This window comes from Tachyglossus aculeatus, chromosome 2 (genome assembly GCF_015852505.1).
Source record: "Tachyglossus aculeatus isolate mTacAcu1 chromosome 2, mTacAcu1.pri, whole genome shotgun sequence".
In the NCBI taxonomy this organism is placed as follows: Eukaryota; Metazoa; Chordata; class Mammalia; order Monotremata; family Tachyglossidae; genus Tachyglossus; species Tachyglossus aculeatus.
In genome coordinates this window covers 32717022-32740359 of record NC_052067.1, presented here as the reverse complement: position 1 = coordinate 32740359, position 23338 = coordinate 32717022, and the positions used below count along the sequence as shown (strand labels likewise).

General features: G+C 42.1%; 1 protein-coding gene across 1 annotated transcript in view; it reads left to right on the top strand.

The window, feature by feature from the left end:
• The window catches only part of PLCL2 (phospholipase C like 2), a 177758-nt gene that overhangs the window by 151810 nt on the left and 2610 nt on the right, over positions 1 to 23338 (top strand). The window contains exon 6 of the mRNA XM_038769225.1: positions 1925 to 2034. Within this exon, the coding sequence (XP_038625153.1) occupies positions 1925 to 2034 (110 nt within the window). The remainder of the gene's footprint in view (positions 1 to 1924; positions 2035 to 23338) is intronic.

The window sequence follows — 23338 nt, the reverse complement described above, 5'->3', positions numbered from 1 at the left end:
TGTTCTGTTTCTTCCAACATCACATCACAATGTAGTCCAACAAACAGCCTTGTTAGAACATTCTTCCCTAATTCTGTCATTGTATTCTGGGCAAAACTGCAGAGTGAAAACATGCAATCAGTCTGGCAAAACTGAATGTGTTTGATTTATAGAGCACTTATTCTTTCTGAGAGAACTGATTGAAAATGCAGACAGTGTAGGTCCTCCTTGAAAGAGGTGACATCCTGAAGATTCCAGACTGGCAAAAAAATTTACATCAGCACACACACATTTTTTTTTTTTGGTGGGTGGGGTTTTTAAAAATAGAACTCCAGGAAAGGGATGTTGTTTTTATTTGGCTTCTGGTGGGTGGATTTCCTCCTGTCATCTCCACTTAAATGTCTTCCTGGAGGGGATGGATTTTGAGGTGAATTTGAATAAAGGGAAGGAAGAGGTTTTGTAAATGTAAAGCTATTCTAGGCCAGTGTGATGGTGTGAAGGAATCTAAACAGGATTATGAAGTGATAGAGCATTACTTGCTTGGAGCAGCTGGAGGTTAGTGAAAGATTTCTATAGGTGGAAGGTTAGAAGAAGATGTAGATCGATGTAGACAGTGGCATGGAGATGGAGTCAAGGGTAATTAGAATTTATTGTTGAAAGGGTCAGGGGGAGAATAATGTGGCAAAAACAATGAATGAGAAAGGGTATATGAAATGATGGGCCAAGACAGGTCATCAGTGAGGAGTATGTTACAGATTAATAGGGGCTGGAGAAGACATTTGGAGAGGAAGAACGAAAAAGCAGGAATTAATGACAAGATTATATGATTTAAATAAAGCAGTCATAGGAGAAGCAATTTAGGCTAGTGGAAAGAGCACAGGCCTGTAAATCAGAGGACCTGGGTTCTAATCCTGGCTCTGCCACTTGCCTGCCGGGTGATGTTGGACAAGTCACGTAACTTCTCTGTGCCTTGGTTTCCTTATCTGTAAAATGGGCTTTCAGTTCCTGTTCTCCACCTTACTTAGACTGTGAGCCCTATATGGGAAAGGGACTGTGTCCGACCTGATTATCTGGTATCTACCCCAGTGCTTTGTAAAATGTTTAGCACATAGTAAGTGCTTAACAAATACAATATCTCATAAGCTATTTTTTTTCAAAGGTAGACTTTTCCTTTGTGCCTAGTTCAGTGCACTGATGCTCACTAAAAGCTCCATAACAGTTGATGGACTAGGATAATTGACAACCCTCCAAGAATCATACACTGGCAGTGGGGGGAGCCTGGCTAAAGACCGTACCTATCAGTCTCGGGAATGAATCATGGAGGAAGCCGAGGGTGACGAGAAGCCTGGGAAAACAGTGGGACCCAGGGAAAATGGTAGCATTTCATCCGCAATTCAACCCATTTTATGTCTGGGCCAAGAGGTGGCTGTTCTGGTACATCCTGATGTCGCCAAGTGGCAGTTTAAGTGTCGTTGTTCCCTCAATAACTGCTGTTGATGGACAACCCAAAATCCTTTACCATTTTTGGCATAGCCTCTTCCTGCCAGGATTAACTAAAGTTCCTGGAGAATAGAGAGCTTTTTGTGGGACTAGGCCATTGCCTAAGGAGGTGCATGTACGCTGCTCTAGTCTTTGTTGCCTGGGCCCAAAGAAGAATACTACGCTCCTTTTAAATGATCTCTGGAACACATTCTCATTTCTCTTTCCTAGAGGATAGTCAGGCTTATACAATCAATGTATAAAAATGGGCCTAAATCTTGGACAGTTTTCAAATATTTTTCTATCTGTTTTCTATTATTATGCTTATAAATGCTTGCCTATTTCTCTTATTCTGGTTGAGATTTGTCTGAGCTTTGCATGAAGGTGGTTTTTTGTTACTGATAAAAATTGCTGGTGCATATACCCAATTAAATAGGGAAATATAATGGTATTTTTTTTCTTTCAGCCATGGAGTTCCATGAAAACCTGCATACTATAGGTGCAAAGGAAGGCTTGAAGGAAAGAAAATTACAAAAAGCAGTGGAGAGTTTTACGTGGAATATTACAATCTTAAAGGTATTTCTCTGGCCTGTCCTCACACTTCTTCCCTCTCCTCCTTTCCTCTCCCCAACTGTCCTAATTGCTGAGAATGAAAGGGATGGTAAACAGGCTTGTGTCAATATTCTGGTGTTCAATCGAATACAGTTTAGTCAGCCTAATCATCTGCCCCTTTAGACTGTAGTATTGCCAAAGAAATGTAAAGAAGGATGATATTCACTGGGGATAGGATATTTCTTTGGGTTGTCAGTGTGGATTTGATGTAGTGCATTGAACTTTTATAGTTGGATGTGTGTTTGCATAGGAAGGGAATTAGTCTTGCCACTTTCTTCTTGGGAAATTTTGTTGTTAACAAGTCCCTGTGGTCTGAATATGAAATGGTGATTATTGCCTGCAAAGAAATGACTCTAAAAGGCTCTGCAGCTTTCAAGTTCAGTTAAACAGTTTGAAAGAGTAGAATCCTGAGGATTGATGTGTCTTCAGAGAAAATAGGAAAGCAGTGTATGTATTCCTTCAGCAGTAATAGTAATATAGTGGACACAAACTAATTTTCCTCTGAAGAGCTGAGAGTGATGGAAAAGAACTGTGAGTGAAGCTTAGTGATACCTGGTGACATTACTTTTGTGATCTTGGGCAAGTCACTTAACTTCTCTGTGCCTCAGTTACCTCATCTGTAAAATGGGGATTAAGACTGTGAGCCTGTAAGACTGTGGGATAACCTGATCACCTTGTATCCCCCCCAGCGCTTAGAACAGTGCTTAACAAATGTCATCATTATCATTATTATTATTACTTTTGAATAATGCAGCTTATTTGACTAAAACGTTAGCTGAAAGGTCCTTACTTGTAGTATGATTGCTTTTGAACTTTCGTGATACTCTTAAATTATTTTCAGAAAAGTTGCTTGCCAATTGAAATTGAGAAACACTTTCAGATATTTTATCTTCAGATTTTTCTGTTCTGTTAAATTCAAGAGTGTGAAGTCATTACCATAGCTGGCTTTTAAAATTACCTCTTTCCTTCTCAGTAGCCTGTCCTAATTCCTAATAAAAATCCTGGAAAATAAAGCAGATAAAATCAAATATAAAAATAGAATCCAAACATATAACTATCCATGGTTCCTTAAAAAAAACTCACCTAAAATCAACAACAAATTTCTGATTCGAGTTACTCAAAAGTTCTGTGTAGCCAAATTTCCACATTAAACCTATTCTCATTTTATATGGAAAATCGTTTCTTGGTTTCTTCCTTTATAAGTCCTGGCCTTTCCTATCTCTAATCTGCAATTATAATTTAGCCATACTAATTTACATTTCAATAATAAGGACACCTAAAAATTCACAAGGAAAATACGTTTTGGTTTCACCGTTGACTTGAATCCCTAACCAGATTTAGGAAACCACATCTCCTCACTCTTTTTCTTTCTGTGCCTACCTACCCTGTGAGCAGGGAACATGTCTTCCAACTCTGTTGTATTATACTCTCCCAAACGCTCAGTACAGTGCTCTGCACACAGCAAGTGCTCAATCAATATCATTGATTAGCTGCAGGCCCAATTCCCATCAGAGAGCAAGGAAGAACTAGTAAAAATGATAATCTAGTTGAGCTCTCTAATAATAATAATTGTGGTATTTGTTAGGCGCTTATTATGTGCCAGTGTGCTAAATGCAATGTGCTAAATGCCCAGGTAGATACAAGATAAGCAGAGTGAGAAGCAACATAGTCCATCAGGTAAAGCATGGGTCTGGGAATCAAAGGACGTGAGTTTTAATCCTAGCTCTGCCACTTTCATTCATTCAATCGTATTTAATGAATCACTTGTCTTCTATGAGACCATGGGCAAGGCATTTACCTTCTTTGTGCCTCAGATCCCTCATCTGTAAAATGGGGATTAAGACTGTGAGCCCCATGTGGGGACATAGACTGTGTTCAACCTGATTAGCTTGTTATTACCACAGTGCTTAGCACCTTATTACCTAAGTGCTTAGCACAGTGCCTGGCAAATAGTAGGTGCTTAACAAATACCATTTTTAAAAAAGGGTAATCTGGTTGGAAACAGTCTCTGTCCCACATAGGGTTTACAGTTAAAGTAGGAGGAGGAAACAGGAAACATCCCATGGAAACATCCCATTTTACAGATGCGGAAACCAAGGCACATAGAAGTTAAGGACACACAACAGATAAAAGGCAGCTGGACAGAAGTGAGATAAGATATTTTGGAATTAAATATTCAATGAAACATATTCCTAAACTAAAGAAGTTTAATTACTTTTGGATGGTGCCTTTGAGAAGAAAATTAATATGTCAGATGTGTGACCCTGTGAGAACATAGCAGTAAGTAGATTTTAGAAATGTCCAAGGTGACAATTGCTGTTTATGGCAATTAAGTGAAGTGGGAATTTAGGATACTCAACAGGGGATGGATCGATTTTGCAAGTCTTTTCGTTGGAAGCCCTTAAAAAGAGACATCAAAGTCCTCACTTTTGCATTTCCTTTGTTCTGCTGAAGTTTCGTTTAAGCTCTTTTTAGAAATGTGGATTTCACTGAATTTTGCTTTAGGCATTTTCTTGTGGAGAGCTGCATTTGCCTTAAGCTTCAATCAATCAGTGACATTTATTGAACACTTACTGTGTGCAGAGTACTGTTCTAAGCGCTTGGGAGGGTACAACACAATAAAATTAGTAAACATGTACCTTGTCCACAAGGGCTTTACAGTCTAGAAGGAGACATTAAAATGAATAAATTATGGCTCTGTATATAAATGCTGTGGGGCTGAGGTTCTGGTAAATATCAGGTGTTTAAAGGATACAGATCCAAGTGCAGAGGTGATGCAGAAGGGAGAGGGATTAGGGGAAGAGAAGGCTTAGTTGGGAAAGGCCTCTTGGAAGAGATGAGATTTTAATATGGCTTTGAAGGTGGGGGTTTGATTGTCTGTTGTATATGAAGAGGGAGGGAGTACCAGTGGAAGCAGCGTGGCTTAGTGGAAAGAGCACGGGCTTGGGAGTCAGAGGTCGTGGGTTCTAATCCCAGCTCCGCCACTCGTCAGCTGTGTGACTTAGGGCAAGTCACTTAACTTCTCTGGACCTCAGTGACCTCATCTGTAAAATGGGGATTAAGACTGTGAGCCTCACGTGGGACAACCTGATAACCTTGTATCTATCCCAGCGCTTAGAACAGTGCTTGGCACATAGTAAGCGCTTAATAAATACCATCATTATTATTACCAGGGTATTGTGAGGACATGGGCAAGAGGTCAGTGGCAAGGTAGATGAAATCAGGGTAGAGTTAGAAAGTTGGCATTAGAGGAGCGAAGCGTGTGAACTGGGTTGTTGTAGGGAATCAGCAAGGTAATTGGTTGGGGAGCAAACCTACTTTGCTGTAGAAAAGCTGGCAGGGCTGCTGTCTCCTGTTTTGGCAACCAGACTTGACAGAGAGACAGGTGGCTTTGGAACATGGCTGGCAAAGGAGAGAGAGTGGCCACCAGTTGCTACCTCACCAGTCCAAGCACTTGTCATATCACGTCTCTACTACTACATCAGCCTGCCTCCAGACTCTGTCCTCTCTGTGCTCTACTTTGTTGCCCAGATCATTTTATTAAAAAAATTGTTCTGCACATTTCACCCTACTCCTCAAAAATATCCTCGGTTGCCCATCCATCTCTGCATCAAACAGGAACTCCTTACCATTGGCTTAAAGGTACTCGAGCACCCCTTTTCCTCCTACCTAACCTTGTTCATCTCCCACTACAACCCAGCACATAACACTTCCCTCCTCTAACACCAGCTACTTATCTTAGCTCAGTCTCGTATCTCTTACTGTCAATCCCTTACTCTCATCCTTCCTCCCACCTAGAACTTCCTCCCCGTTCATATCCACCAGACCACCACTCTTCCCATCCTAAAAAGTCCTACTGAAAGTATATCTCTGACAAGAGGCCTTCCCTGACTCACCTCTCGTTTTCCTTTGCATCACCTCTGCACTTGGCCTGTATCCTGAAACGCTTTGCTGCAATGTCTGTCTCCCCGACTAAACTTGATGGCAGAAATTCTGTCGGCCAACTGTGTTGTCTTGTACTCTCTCAAGTGCTTAGTACAGTGATCTGCACACAATAAACACTCAGAGAGTACCATTGATTGCTAGTGTTCAATCAGGAGAGGAGCACAGTGGTAATTCAGCTCAGTGAAATGTGGACACTTGGACACTTCCTGCAGGTCTTAGAGCTCCCATTTCCTTCCAATTTTAAGATTAAAGGTCTGAAGCCAATAACTGCTCCCATCGGGTTCCCACTTTGCTACCCAAGTCAGGAGTCAGGAGATCTGGCTTTGTTTGGATAGAGGAAAGAGCACACTCTAGTTCTCTTTAAGATTGTTTATTGCTCAACAGATCCAAGAACCTTCTGTGTTTCTTTTGTAAGTGTCATCATGATATGTATTAAAACAGTGGCAATTACAGCCTGTTATCATCTGGGGTGTGTCCTACTTCTGTTCTTGGTCAGTTTGTAATTAAGTTAGAGTCAGTGAGCACTTAAAAACACAACCTGTTGGGGTGAAGTGGGCAAAATGTGGCCCAATCCAGTCTGCCAGTCAATTTCATCTGGCCTGTGGTGCTGGACTCAAGCCATCTATCTGTTTGCCGAAACTGTTAGTTTCCAAGATGTCTCAGATCAAGTTTCCTAGCCACAAGGCCACAGCTGCTGACCACATGGTTCAACGAAGTCGGTCTACCAGGGTTAGTGGTAAAGGAATCACAGAAAAATTCATAGTACCTTAGGACGGTGCTACCTCAGATCCTAGACAAAGTTTAGTTTAATTCAATCGGAGGGAAAAAATAAAAAACAAAACGGGAGCTAAATGCTTCCAAATTGCTAAGCCTACATTGTTCAGTATATACTCAGACGATCTTAAAATACAAAGTCTGACATACTTTTAACTCTCTGAGGCCTGAGAGTGCCTAGTCTCAAGTTGCCAAGCAGACCTAGCCATTCAACCAGAGTGGCACAATGTGACTCAATAGGCAGGAAGAAACCTTTCTTCTGAATTTTTTTTTGGCTCTGCCTGGCTTGCTGATTGGAACTATTTCCAAAACAATCAGGAAACTACAGGTCCCAGCAGGTTTTGAAAGAAGCTTCCTAATTCCCCTTCAATCCCTTTGACCTCTGATATGCCCTCGATAGGGGACTAAACATTTTTATATAAACCAGGCTCCACAGGGAAGCTTCCTTTCTGCCAGTGGCAGCTCTTACCAGCTCTAAGACTGCAGCAGATTCAGTCAGCAACCTTACATGCCATGGCCAAGAGAATAGCTGTGTGTGTGAAAGTTAGTACAGTGCTCTGCACACAGTAAGTGCTCAGTAGCGCTTAGAACAGTGCTTTGCACATAGTAAGCACTTAATAAATGCCATCATCATTATTATTATTAAATACAATTGAATGAATGAATGAATGGATTTTCCTCAAAAATCTCCAGTGGCTACCAGTCAACCTACGCATCAAGCAAAAACTCATCACTCTCGGCTTCAAGGCTCTCCATCACCTCACCCCCTCCTACCTCACCTCTGTTCTCTCCTTCTACAGCTCAGCCCTCACCCTCCTCTCCTCTGCCGTTAACCTCCTCACTGTTCCTCGTTCTCGCCTTTCCCACTGTCGACCCCAGGCCCACGTCCTCCCCCTGGCCTGGAATGCCCTCCCTCCGCACATCCGCCAAGCTAGCTCTCTTCCTCCCTTCAAAGCCCTACTGAGAGCTCACCTCCTCCAAGAGGCCTTCCCAGACTGAGCCCCCTTTTTCCTGTCCTCCTTCCCATCCCCCCACCCAACCTCCTTCCCCTCCCCACAGCACTTGTATATATGTTTGTACAGATTTATTACTGTATTTATTTTACTTGTCCATGTTTACTATTCTATTTATTTTGTTAATGATTTGCATCTAGCTTTACTTCTATTTATTCTGATGACTTGACACCTGTCCACATGTTTTGTTGTCTGTCTCCCCCTTCTAGACTGTGAGCCCGTTGTTGGGTAGGGACCGTCTCTATATGTTGCCAACTTGCACTTCCCAAGTGCTTAGTACAGTGCTCTGCACACAGTAAGCAGTCAATAAATACGTATGAATGAATGAAACTGCTAACAATCCGCAGGTGGGCTTGGAGCTAGCAATAATAATAATAATAATAATAATAATAATAATAATAATAATAATAATAATAATAATGGCATTTATTAAGCGCTTACTATGTGCAAAGCACTGTTCTAAGTGCTGGGGAGGTTACAAGGTGATCAGCTTGCCCCATGCGGGGCTCACAGTCTTAATCCCCATTTTACAGATGAGGTAACTGAGGCTCAGAGAAGTTAAGTGACTTGCCCAAAGTCACACAGCTGACAATTGGCAGAGCCAGGATTTGAACCCCTGACCCAGCAGACACCTGAGGTGGAATTGTAGTTGCTTCTGCCTTTAAACAGGTTTCTCCCAGCTTTTCCCAAATTCACCAGGACCATTAACAGTGATTCATTTAATAGCAATCAATCAATCAATCAGCCAATTAGTGGCATTTAATGAGTGCTCACCCTGTGCAGAGCACTGTACTAAGTGCTTGGGAGAGTGCAAAAGAGTTTGTAGACACATTCCCTGCCCATAAGGAGCTTAGAGGGGGAACATTGAACTCTGCAGAAGTGAGCGTCCATAGCCAAAGTCAGTGTGGTATTAGTGCTTTGGATTATGCTCTTTAACTAGAAACAGAATCTAGTAGCTTTCCAATGGTGGAACCCAAAAGAAAGACCATTAAGTTAATATCCTGATGAATTGGAACATCAGAATCACAAAAATCAAGAAACAAGTAATGCAGAACAAACTATGGCTCCTTCAGATGAAATTCTGATCTTCTAGAATCACGTTCAAGGTTTGTTCTGTGCATGTCAAGTTTGATGTTTTCTTCCCATCAGAGCTGGTGCTGAAGGGCACATTTCTGCTGCCAAATATATTGGTTTGCAGACAGGGGAGTATTAAAAATTTCTATTTTGAGCAAAGGCTAAATGTAAAGCATATTTAATATATGCCCAAATGCCCTTCATTGCACAGCCAAGAATCATGTTAGAGAAAGCAGGTTGTTTGTTCAATCCTTTAGGCAGTGTGATAATTTTCAGCATTTTTTAAGGAAATTAATTTTAACCAGAAAAGACTTGGGGATCATGTCTGAAATTTCTTCTGCTACCCTTTCCAATAAAAGATAATGAGTTGTTGCAAAATACTATTTAAAATTCACTTCAAATGTCTTAATAACAAAGAAGGAAGGGCATATGCTACTTTGATATTTTCAAATAATTTTCACAACAAAAGGATAGGGTCATAGGCATTGAAAAGCTGGATGAGAAAAAGAAGTGGAATCATTTAGGGGAATAATTTATTGACTTTAGTGTTTATTTTAGGACATTTAAAAGTCCATGTGGAAGAATTGTGAGCACTGTCATGTAAAATGACTCTGTCCTTTAGATTAGAATCTTTTGCTTGCCGCGATTCATTCAGCCATGAAGGTGAGCTTCGTTCTTCTGTGGTCAGTCCTGTCCATCCACAGCTTATTTCTCATCCCCTAAAATGCTGCTATTGCCTTTCCAGCTAATAGTGAAAGGATTAGGCGTCACTTCACGAGCACAAGACTTGGTTTCTGATCTCTGTTTGTATGCTGACTCACTGTGATCTAGGATGAATTGCTTAACTTTTCTCTGTCAAGCTTCCACATCTGTAAATATATTTATTTAGAGATTCTTGGGTGTAAAGCTGTGCTTAAAAAAACCAGATTATCATATTGTTGGTTATTGGGCATGCTACGAAGCCTGGTTCAGAATGCACACCCTCTGGTTACATTTATGTTCTTAAGGGACATTGTCAAGCAGATATTTTCACGGGACGATTGTGGCAAATTTAGACACACCATGGCTTTGGAAAACATAGGACTTCCCTCAACACTTCTGCTACCTGTGTCACCATGTGGCCAGGATAGCAGGGGCAGGTTGTTAGGGGCATGTGGCAGGATTCTGGGGAGCAGGGGCATGGATGACTGGGTGTAGGTAATAATAATAATAATGGCATTTGTTAAGCGCTTACTATGTGCAAAGCACTGTTCTAAGCGCTGGGGAGGATACAACGTGATCAGGTTGCCCCATGTGGGGCTCACAGCCTTAATCCCCATTTTACAGATGAGGTAACTGAGGCCCAGAGAAGTGAAGTGACTTGCCCAAAGTCACACAGCTGACAGTTGGCAGAGCCTGGATTTGAACCCGTGACCTCTGACTCCAAAGCCCGGGCTCTTTCCATTGAGCCACGCTGCTTCACACTGCTATCAACTCTGTTGAACTGTACTCACCCAAGCGCTCAGCAGAGAGCTCTATGCCCAGTAAACGCTTAATAAACACCACTGACTGAACAAAGACAGTGAGGAGTCAAGCAAGAAATCAGAGTCTCGGACTCCTGGGACGGGGGGAACGGTGGCTTCTGACAGATGGAAAAACAAAGACAGCGAGCGGGTAGAGGAGGCCGCAGAGGTCACGCAGGAGCATAGATGGTAGGGACCTGAAGGGAGGAGTTTGGAAGGCAGGGTTTAGGGGTGTGGGTAACAAGGATGTGGGTGGTAGGGGTTGGGGAGTGGGGGCCTAGGCAAACAGGTTTATTTGCTACCTCTTGGGGTGCTGGCCTCAACCACCAAACCACAGTGCTTTGCACGTAGTAAGCACTTAATAAATGCCATCATTAAGTACCAGTAGCAACATTGAGGGAACTGTAGGGACGTTATTGTTGTTGTTTTTATTGTGTTTAAGCACTTGCCTTGTGTCAAACAGGAAACGAACAGGTTAATCAGACTGGGCATAGACCCTGTCCCACATGGAATTCACAGTCTAATTAGGAGGGAGAGCAGGTGTTTAATCCCCATTTTACCCTGAGAAAACTGAGTCACAGAGAAGTTAGGTGACAGCAAGCAGTTGGCAGAGCCTTGATTAGAACCCAGGTCCTCTGACTCCCAGGCTTGTGGTCTTTCCATTAGGCCTTGCTCTAGACTAAGCTGTAAGTTCATTGTGGACAGGGAATGTGTCCGCCAACTCCACTATACTGTATTCATTCATTCAGTCAGTCATATTTATTGAGCGCTTACTGTGTGCAGAGCACTGTACTAAGCGCTTGGGAAGTACAAAGTGGCAACATATAGAGACAGTCCTTACCCAACAACGGCTCACAGTCTAGAAGGGGGAGACAGACAACAAAACAAAGCATGTGGACGGGTGTCAAGTCATCAGAATAAATAGAAGTAAAGCTAGATGCACATCATTAACAAAATAAATAGAATAGTAAATATGTACGAGTAAAATGAATCGAGTAATAAATCTATACAAACTTATATACAGGTGCTGTGGGGAGGGGAAGGAGGTAGGGCGGGGGGATGGGGATTCTTCCAAGGGTTTAGTACAGCGCTCTAAACACAGTAAATGCTCAAGAAATGGGCAGGGAAACGTGTCTGCTAATTCTGTTTTATTGTTCTCTCTGAAGCTCTTTTTACAGTTAGAGAAGCAGCATGACTTAGTGGATAGTGCATGAGTCTGGGAGTCAAAAGGACCTGGGTTCTAATCCCAGCCCTGCCACATGTCTGCTGTCTGACCTTAGGAAAGTCACTGCACTTTTCTGGGCCTCAGTTACATCTTCTGTAAAATGAGGATTAAGAGTGTGAGCCCCACGTGGGACAGGGACTCTGTGCAACCTGATTTGCTTGTAGCCACCCCAGCACTTAGTACAGTGCCTGGCACATAGTAAGTGCTTAACAAATAACAATATTATTATCATTAGCTTGCATCTACCCCAGCACTTAGAACAGTGCTTGACACATAGTAAGCGCTTAACAAGTGCCATTATTATTATTACAGTGCTCCTCACATTAGAGAAGCAGCGTGGCTCAGTGCAAAGAGCATGGCCTTGGGAGTCAGGGGTATGGGTTCAAATCCCAGCTCTGCCACTTGTCAGCTGTGTGACCTTGGGCAAGCCACTTAACTTCTCTGTGCCTCACTTAGCTCATCTGCAAAATGGGGATTAAGACTGTGAGCCCCACCTGGGACAACCTGATCACCTTGTATCCCCCCCAGCGCTTAGAACAGTGCTCGGCACATAGTAAGCACTTAACAAAAACCATCATTATTATAGTAAGTGCTCAATAAATGCCATTGATTAATTGACTGATGCCCCTCATCCCCTGTTTTGCTTCTGCTGCTCCCTCTGCCCTTGTCCCTGCCTACTGGAGAGTGGCAGAAGGAAGGAAGAGTACTGAAGGGGATGGTTAGATTAGCAGCACAGGTGCTTGCAGCTCCAGGGATACTTTGAATTTCCTTCGGGATTGGTAGCGACACTTGAAGCCCCTTGAGCTAGGAGTTGGCAGGGAACGACTCTGCCAGCCTGGATATGCCAGACACTCTCCCCACCACTTCTCCATGTGTTCCTGCTTCCCAAATAGGAAGCTAAAGTCGGGGGAGAAATGCCACTCTCCAGAATCCCTTACTAGGTTACTGTGGGGGTTTTTTGGTGATCAGGCAGTCTGATTTACATAGGGCATTATTGAGGTTTTGATTCTGCCCTGCATAATAGCAGGTGGAATTTACTCACTCTCCCTACTGGAAAAGAAGGTGCCCGAGGGAATCCTGCTGATCTGAAGGAGTGGGTGGTCCTCTCTGCACTCCAGCAGGCTCTGTGGACCGATTGTGGGCTCCTGCTCCTTGTTGTGCAGGTTTCTCTTTCATTCATTCATTCATTCAATCAATCGTATTTATTGAGCGCCTGCTGTGTGCAGAGCACTGTACTAGGGGCTTGGGAAGTACAAGTTGGCAACATATAGAGATGGTCCCTACCCAACAGCGGGCTCACAGTCTAGAAGGGGGAGACAGACAACAAATCAAAACATATTAACAAAATAAAATTAATAGAATAAATATGTACAAATAAAATAAATAGAGTAATTAATACGTACAAACATATATACATATATACAGGTGCTGTGGGGAGGGGAAGGAGGTAAGGCTGGGGGGATGGGGAGGGGAAGAATATATTCTTGATATTGTTGTTATTAATATCTGAATATATTCTTCTCTTAGAAGAATATGTTCTAGCCTATATAAGTAATTTTAAGAGCTGTGGGGCCATGGTAAAATAAACAGTGCTCTTAAAATAAAAGATTTACACACATGCTTTCAAATTCAGATATTCTTCCAGCTTTACAGTGAAAAACTCATAAAAATTCTAGCAGAGACAAAATGTGCAGTATTAAAATGCAGAATTCTGTGCCAGTCTTTCCTATTTGCTAGCTATTTTGACATATTTGATGTCACCAAATGCTTAAAAAGAGAAAAATTCACTTTGAAATGTGATCTTTCAGTACTTATCAGAGGTTGTGATAAAACATTGCAGCTAATAGCTCAAAGCATCAAAGCTACAAATAAACTGCTTGAACTGTACACTAGACTAACATGTTCCCGTGTGATTCAGAGATGAATTAGAATCTAAATATTTTGTGCCCAATCCTCTCGAGGACCTAAAGTTACTCCCTCATAGTTAGTTGGACATTTCTGGAGAAGCATCAACTTTAGACAGCTAGGATTCTGTCTGACAGTGGCGTAGATTCAGTGTAGCAGTACATTACCCCCTCTCTCCCCCTCCTCCCCCTCTCCATCCCCCCCTGCCTTACCTCCTTCCCTTCCCCACAGTACCTGTATATATGTAGATATGTTTGTATGTATTTATTACTGTATATTTATTTTACATGTACATATTGTATTTATTTTATTCTGTTAATATGGTTTGTTTTGTTCTCTGTCTCCCCCTTCTAGACTGTGAGCCCACTGTTGGGTAGGGACCGTCTCTATATGTTGCCAACTTGTACTTCCCAAGCGCTTAGTACAGTGCTCTGCACACAGTAAGCGCTCAATAAATACGATTGAATGAATGAATGAATTACATGGTCTCCAGGTGGTCTAAAAGAGTTAATGCCCCTTTTAACATGCCTGACTTACTACCAGCTACTTAATTTGGAACTGGGAGAATGAGGACCGACCTGGTCAATGTCTCTCCTCATCCTCTTTTTTTTAATGGTATTTTTTAACTGCTTACTATGTGCCGGGCACTGTACTAAACAGTGGGTAAATACAAGCTATTCAGGTTGGACACAGTCCATGTCCCACATGGGGTTTGCAGTCTCAACCCCCATTTACAGATGAGGTAACTGAGTCACAGAGAAGTTGAGACATCCAAAGTCACACATCAGACAAGTGGCAAAGCTGGAATTAGAACCCAGGTCCTTCTGTGCTCTCTCCACTAAACCATGCTGCTTCTTACTAGGCCATGCTCCTCCTCCCCCTCTTTTGGGCTCTTCCCCCTTTCCCTCCCCCTCTACATATGAATATTTGTGATTTATTTTTCCTTTTTCTGAACATAAGTACAAAATATACTTGTTTATTTATAGCATTTGAGCTTAGCCCTATGGGCTCAGAGAGCAGAATGAGAATTGACAAAGAAGGCCAAAGCCAATAATAATAATAATGGCATTTATTAAGCGCTTACTATGTGCAAAGCACTGTTCTAAGCACTGGGGAGTTTACAAGGTGATCAGGCTGTCCCACGTGGGGCTCACACTCTTAATCCCCATTTTACAGATGAGGGAACTGAGGCCCAGAGAAGTGAAGTGACTTGCCCAAAGTCACACAGCTGACAAGTGGTGGAGCCGGGATTTGAACCGATGACCTCTGGCTCCAAAGCCCGGGCTCTTTCCACTGAGCCATGCCCACAATTCTAGTCTGTTTTGTTTTCACTTTCCCAATGACAACTCTGTAACAAGGATTTTGCTCTTTAGAGGGCATGCATCAGGTGTAGTACTTACTTCCTAATGCAAGAGCATATTGCTAAATATTAACTTCATTTCACTTTATAAGATGAACAATTTGGAATTAAATCTCAAGATTAAGGGCCACATTAACTCTGCTGGATTAAACCTGGGATTCCATAGAATGTAAAATGAATGTATCATTGTTCTCTTCGAAAACTTAGGAATCAGTACATCACTCCTTTGCTGTCTTTTGGGTTTAATAAACACTTGGCTCGAACAGTAGAATCCCCCTAAATGTGACACAAGAAAGAATGAGAATGATTTTTGTGGTAGGCAAATTTGGCAGCCGATGTCAATTTGAGAAGTGACAAGAATCAGACTGCTTTTAGTAGCCAAGAAACTACTGGAGTAGTTCAGTTGTGCCACGTAGGTTAATCCCCTTCAGTTCAATTCAGACTACACTGAATTAGTTCTGTGATATTTGTGTAACTTTCTGGAGGGCTCAGAGAACTGGGCCATGATTACCTGACATCTGTAGTTTCAGCAGGTGTAGGGCCACAAGGACTGGTACCCCCAATATATCTGTCACTTTTAACACATGCTTGAACTTTGGGTGCTTTAGCCACTCACCTCCATAGTCCAGAATGCTTCTGGATCCCAGTATTGCCCCAGAAGTGCTGGTTAAATCTGTCAGTCAATTGTATTTATTGTATACAATTGAGCACTAACTGTATGCAGAGTGCTGTACTGATCACTTGGGAGAGTACACAATAATAGAAAGGCATGATCCCTGCCCTCAAGGAACTTTCAGTCTAGCAAAGAAAGAAGACATTTAAATAAAGTTCAGATAGGGAGAGAAATAGAGAATAAGGTATTTACATAAATATTACAGCTGCTGTGGTAACTCAAGTGACAAGTGAAAGTTGATGTGACAATTGGGGGATATAAAGTGAGGTTAGGGATTAGTCAGGGAGGACTTTTCATCGAAGGCATAATCTCAGAAGAGCTTTGAAAGTGGGAAAAGCTGTGGTCTGTTGGATAGGAATGGGCAGGGAGTTCCAGGGAGAGAGAGGGTGTGAGCAAGAGGGGGAGGCCGGAGAAGTGAGAATAAGGCACGTTGAGTAGGTTAAACTGAGTGAAAAGGGCAAGTTGGGTTGTGGCGGGAGAGAAGTAGATAAGTAGGAAGGGGAGAGCTCCAAAAAGCCAATGGTCACGAGTTTCTGCTTGAGGTGAAGAGGAATAGACAGCATTGGAGGACTTTAAAGAATGAGGAGATTTGAGAATTAGGACGCTGAAAAAATGATCTGAGCAACAAAGTGAAATATGGCCTGGAGAGACTTGAAGCAAGGCAGTTAGCAAGGAGGCTGATACAGTAGTCAAACTGGGATATGACAAGGGCCTGCACTGGTACAGTGGCCATTTGGATGGAGAGAAGGGGATGGGAGGAAGTCAGAAGCAGATGAGGAGAGTTAGAAAGAGACAGAGAAAGCAGAGGTAAGAAGTGAACCAAGAGAGAACCGTGTCAGAAAAACCAAGGTGAGGTAGTGTTTCCAGAAGAAGGGAGTGGTCCACAGCATTGATGCAGCAGAGGTCACAGAGAAATAGGACATGATAGAGGCTGTTACATTTAGCAAGAAGGAGGTGACTGGTGACATTGTAGAGTCTGGTTTTGGTGGAATGAAGGAAGTGGAAATGATTCTAGAAGGTCAAACTGGGCCTGGGTAAGGAGTCATACCCTGGTCTGTAACCAGTCAGAAATCTAATATGACTTGGATTGGTCTTATCTGATCTGTGGTGATTTGGAAGGCCTGGGAAGCTTTTGATTCTGTGACCTTCCCAGGGTTTCCTATCTCTTCAGTGTCAAGGGAGTCTGATTTCATCTGACACCCTGAATTCCTGGGATGGCAGGGGAACCAAACCAGGTTCCCATGGCCTCCCAGACTCGTGTCACCTTGACTCTGAGCTAGGGGCCCGTCCTATTGGGCCTCGGAGAACTGATCCAGATTCTTCACCTCAGAAGCAGCTTGGGTTCTGGAAGTTAGAGGATGTGCCATGGTAAGAGAATACGGCATAGTGGCCCTCCAAGACAGCATCTTTAGCAGAGCTCCCATTGATGCAGCGTGGCTTAGTGGAAAGAGCACGGGCTTGGGAGTCAGGGGTCGTGGGTTCTAATCCTGCTTCTGCCACTTAACATCTGTGTGACTTTGGGCAAGTCACTTAGCTTCTCTGTGCCTCAGTTACCTCCTCTGTAAAATGGGGATTAAGACTGTAAGCCCTACGTGGGACAACCTGATTACCTTGTTATCTACCCCAGCTCTTAGAACAGTGTTTGGCACATAGTAAGTGCTTAACAAATACCACCATTATTATTATTATTATTCACCCTCCTCACCATGACTGTCAAATTTCAACAGCCAGTGTTGGGGGTGGGCCAGGAGGAAGGCAAGAGCAGAGGATCTGTAGAGCCTTTTTCCCTGTAGAGGATTGACAGAGTTGAACCATTGGGTTATCAAGTGTGCCACCAATGTGAGGGAACTATTTTAGCAAAGGTAAACTGGAAAATAAGTTGATTCTCCTCTGTTTTTCACTCCATATAGTTTCAGCCTCAAGGGAATTGGACTGTCTGCTTAGGTCAAAAGGCATGTTGAACAGATGTGTTCTGCATTTTTTCCTGAAGGATCAACATAAGAGGAGCCTTTGAGATTTTTAGGAAAGTGTTTAAAATGACGTACAAAATGTGAACGTAAGTCTGATGTGGCCAGCTAAACACCTGGCTTCTGGTCCTTTGTAGGAGACAGGGCAGGTCTGGACAGTGTGGATAGTGAGGGCTGATTGTCCTGGACCCAGCAAGGAGCTTTAGGCAGCCAATCAGTACTACTTATTGAGCACTTACTGGCCAACCCAGGGGCTACAAATCACATTTTTCTGAGCAGTAACTATTCTCACCTTCAGTCAAGGCCCTTATCACAAGAGCACATGTGAAGACAGTGGTAGTGATTATAACTAAGCACTAAGAGTACCAACGACTCTCTTATTTCCCCCATTGTTCACCTGAACTCTGATGAAATAAATGTCACTTAAACAGCCGGTGAATTCCAATACATTTGAACACTTTTTAAATCAAGTTTTTATGAAAGTTGCGTAGACATTCAAAATTCGTAAAATGGAGGTTTAGAAGACTACTGAAGCTGATTTGTGGCCAAATTTCAGGGCGATGAGCTTTAGAGTGTAGTGAAGATGAACTGTTGGTCATGTTGGAGTAGTAGAAGCTAACAATGGTAGTATTAGTATTTATTGAGCACACACTTAGTGCAATGCATGGTATGAGTTGCTTGCAAAGTACAAAATGAAGAAGACAAACATTCTGTACCTACAAGAAGTTTACTGTAGTGCTGGAGACAGTGATAAAAATATTTTCAACTTGAATAGTCAAAATAAATAATTGAAATGAATATATATATATATATATATATATATATATATATATATATATATATATATATGTGCCAAGGATGGGGGAATCTAAGGTGATAGCCTTAGAGTTGGCTAGTCATTTTATATAGCTTGGGGTGCTGGAAAATTAACCAGGGAAAGCTTGTTAGAGGAGGTGGGATTTTAGAAGGGCTTTAAATGAGTGGAGAGCTGGGGTCTTTCTCATGTTGGGAGGAAAGGAGTTTCAAACTGGAGACAGCATGAGTCAGGGTGTGGAGTCAAAGACAGGGTTGAGGTACAGCTAAAAGATTGGTGTGGTAGTAATGAAGAGAATGAGTTAAGGGAATAGTGGGAGAAGAAAATGGATAGATAAATAGCTGTCAGTCAATCAGTGGTATTTATTGAACACCTACTGAGTGTGAAGCACTGTATTAATGTGTCTTAACAAATACCATCATTATTTTATATTGTAGTGTTGTACTCTCCCAAGCACTTAGTACAATGCCCTGCATACAGTAAGCACTCATTAAATAGAGTTGATTGATTGATTAAGTGCTTGTAAGATTATAACAGAAGCAAGACACTAGTTCCCTGCCTTCAAGGAGCTTCCAATTCAGTGGGGTAGGCAGAGAGATAAATCAATCAGTGGTATTTTTTGAGCACTGACTCTATGTAGAGCACTGTACTGTTTGGGAGAGTGCAGTATTAGAGAATTGGTAGACAAGTCCCTGTCCACAAAGAGCTTCCAGGCTAGAGGAGGAGACAGATCTTAATATAAATACATTATGGATAAGTACAGACGTGGTGTGGGGCTGAGGGCTGGGTGAATAAACGGTGCAAATCCAAGTGCAAAGGCGACACAAAAAGGGGTGGGAGAAGAGCTCTGAATTAGGTTTTTGGGAGAGTATAGTATAAAAGCATTGGTAGTCAGGTTCTCTGCCCACGAGAAGCTTGCGGTCTAGAGATAAAAAGTATTTATAAATAATGGGAGCTGGAGAGAGAACAAAGTGGTACAAATATATTAGAATGAAATAACTGAAAATATATATAACCTCTTTTGGCTACTTAATAGATTGGAGCAAGCCAAACCTGTCACTCTACTTCCCTACTACTGCTCAGTTTTGGATCATTTCACAGACCATTAGGACTCTCAGATACTGGACAGAGGGAAAATCTGGAGGTAGACTTGAACCCATCCAGTCGGCTCCTTGTAGCAATTGTCATGGGTGATCTGTCGAGAAAGGTTTTGATTTTCAGTACATTTCCGTTTTCCTTGCTCTCCCTGCCTCACAGCTAAACAAATGCAAGAGTTGATAATGCAGCTTGGCATAGTGGAAGGAGCACAAACCTGGGACTCAGAGGACATGTGTTCTAATCCAGGCTCTGCCACAAGTCTGCTGTGTGACCTTGGGGAAGTCACTGAATTTCTCTGCCCCTAAATTCCCGTATCTGCCAAATTAGAATTCAATACCTGTTCTCCATTCTACTTAGACTGTGAGCACCTTGTGGGATCTGATTATCTTGTATCTGCCCCAGTGCTTAGTATAGTGCAGCACTTAACAAATACCACAGTTATTAAAATTATTTTGCAAGCATGGATTGATAATCCGGTGTGGGCAGGGATTGTCTCTCTTTATTGCTGAAGTGTGCTTTCCAAGCGCTTAGTGCAGTGCTTTGCATACGGTAAGCGCTCAATAAATCCGATTGAATGAATGAATGAATAACCCTCGAGGCAGAGTGAGGGAATTTTAGATGACATTATCCAAGTGTGGTTGACCATTCATTATAGAGGTTTATTCACCCTAATGCTTAAATGGTATCGTTTTGTCAAACATATTATGGAGCAGTAAGGCCTCACACAGAAGTCAGAATTAGTGGCCACCTCATTGGTTAGAAATAGAAAAGGACAAGATGCAGGAGCTATGGGAGAGAATTTGGGTTATTTGCTCTGTGGTGGATTTCTGCTTTCTGCTTCACATGACAGGGAACTGAAGTTTTGCTGTTCTCTGTGCACGGGCAGGGTATGAGGAAGCTGAACTCTGTGGGAGTGGACAATTGGGACTCGCCCGTAGAAATGAACATTTGGCATGGGATGGGAATGGTGGAACAGTGTGACTGCCGGCCTCCCCGTGACTTCACATCCAGAGTTAGGGGAAGTAGTTTGTGCAATCATGTTCACACACTGGCCGTTCTTTCCCTGAATACAGGGCCGGGAGGCCAAACATTTGGCTCCTGCTTTCTCTTCTGACTTTATGCTGATGAACTCTTCTCAACGTTGCCACTCAGTATCAGAACATGGATAACATTTGCCACCTACTTTCTGTTTGTGGGCAATGAGGGAGTGTTTCTAACAATAATTTTTAAAAGGCTACGAATGAAGGGGATTTGGACAGTCTCCTGTGTTTTGCCCTCCAACTAAGATGATCATCCCCTCAGAAAAATCTCTTGTCAGTCTCAGATGTGTGCAAAGATGAGTCCTACTTGGACAGTGGGAGGATGAACTGACCTAACAGTTCTTTGATCTGTACCTGACCAGAAATGCTGGTTTTATTTGGAAGACATTTAGGAATGACTGAAATCTTTGATTTATCTGCTTCCATGGAACTAGTAGAGAATGTTACTTTTATAGTTTAAAATCCAAGCAGTTTTGGAATGTAATCAATGGTCAGAATTTAAATCCATTTAATAATTTTCTTCTAACTAGTCTTCTACTGCTCTTTTCCTCTTTTCTTGGTGCTCTTTTACTTATTTTATGACTGTCCAGGAAAACTTTTTAAAACTTTTTTAGCATTGTAAGATTTAAACTCCGGAATCTTAACCTAATTAGTTGTTACACTAGTTTATTTTAATTTCTCCCAGTCCACCCTTACTGATAAAAACGGTTGTGTCATATAAATGACCTATTTCTCCTACTGGACTGTTTTCTCATTCATAGTTATTGAAACCAGTAACTTGAAGAGGTTGAATACTTTTATTGAATCCACTGTTCTATGAGTTAACCTATACTTGTTCTCTCCCACTGCCTCCATGGAGAAATCTAGAAATGCAACTGCATAGCTTCCATGTCTTAAAAGTGTGTTTTCCGAGTAGTACCTTCAGTTAACTTGGCTTAAACAAAAATTTTGTGGGGAGCCAAAATACCATTGCATGTATATTTTTTACTAATTAAAATATGAAGTCAATTTTGTCCAATATTTACATCCCTACAGTAAGGTTGTTTTTGTCATTGTCTTAGACATAGAAAATATAGAAAATCTCATGAAAAAATCCGTACGTCTGCCTGTTTTTAAAATTTTGGTTTGAAAATATGGATAAAATGCAATAAATATTTTCCATGAATAGTAAAAATGAAAAGAATACAAGCACCTTCCTTTAGACTGATCCGCAGAGCTTGCGTCTGATTATTCCGAGTAACCAAGGGAAGCAGTATGGTCTAGTGGATGGAGAACAGGCCTGGGAGTTAGAAGGATCTGGGTTCTAATCCCAGCTCTACCACTTGTCTTCTGTGCAACCTTGGGCAAATCACTTGGCTTCTCTGTGCCTCAGTTACCTCATCTGTAGCATGGGGATTAAGACCGTGAGCCCCATGAGGGGCATGGACTGTATCCAGCCTGATTACCTTGTATCTACCCCAGCGCTTAGAACAGTGGCTGGGATAAAGTAAGCACTTAGCAAATACCAGTTAAAACAAACAAAAAAACACATTATGGTCTCTGCATATGAGTGGAAATGGACAAGTGGGAAATGCCGAACCACTATGGGAATTCAACCTGATCAACATATTTATGCAGCCTTCGTGATCACAAGGGCTTAAAATTGCCCTACAATTTAGTTTCACCAGAGGCTGAAACTGTCTCAAGTATTTCTTAGTGCCAAGAGAAACTGAAAATCACACTGTGTTACCACTGACTCTGTGTAGATGGCTCAGGACTAGACTTCACCCGAGGCCAAATGCCCCAGGTGGCAACATCTATGTATCTGGTTGGCTTGCCTTCAACAGGGTTTAGCATTATGTAAACCTTTGTATGATGTTTACGGAGACCAAATTAGAGAAGGAGCCCAGGAGAAGGGAGAAGAAAAGTGGAATATTGCCAAGAAAAGGCAAAATAAAGAGGAAATAATGAAAGCACCAGAGGAAAAGGAGAATGAAGGTGGAAATAAAAAGATCAATGGAAAGAGATGAGTGAAGCAAAGACTAAAGTGATAGAGTGGAGGCAACTAGAAAGGAGACCCAAGAAAAGACGAAACGAGGGAAGAGAATGAGAGCATACGAAACAGAAGAGGACAAAACCAAAAGGCAGAAGTAGTGGTGATCATAATTTGGAGCTGTTCATCAGTTTTTCCACTGACTAATGTGGAATCCAACCACTGACTGACTAATGGCTCTATCCTGCTGTCAGCCCAGAGCCAAAGGCTCCATATTTCTTCAGAGGGAATAACCTAAGAATGAGGAGTAGCAAAACTCCCAAATGTCTTTTTCCCATCTGAGCTACATACTTATGGAGCCTGATTATCCCATGGTGGAAAAAGCTTCCTAGTTCTGCTATGAAAGGTTTCCTGGGGCAAAGATGTGCAGAGAAAAATGAGTAACCGTCCTCTGTATTTGTGGAGAACTGCCACTGACATCAGACATTTCTGCAGGTCTCACGGTATGGTTGTGACCTTCCAGGGACTGTCCACAGATGTGGTGTAAAAATGTCATTTGGCCCCATCACAAAATGATTTTATCTTCCCCAGTTAAACATCCACTTTGCTTTTCCCAACAGCAACACCAAAGAAAGCAAGGAAAAAAAAAAGATGGAAAAGAATGATTCAGGGAAGAAAGCAAGAGGAGATGATATTTTTTTCCCCTCCAGAGCAGACCTTTGTTCCCAGAGAGAGTTAGGAAAAAGCAATGCCTAAAAAAAAAACAGCTGACTCCTTTTGCAGTGCTCTTTTATGGAAGTTGATCTGGCTATTTGGATGGAGTGAGTATCAACAAGGAAGAAATACAGTGCTTTTCTACTTCAGAATATTTTATTTCAGTGTTCCTAAGACGGAGGAATGGCATTG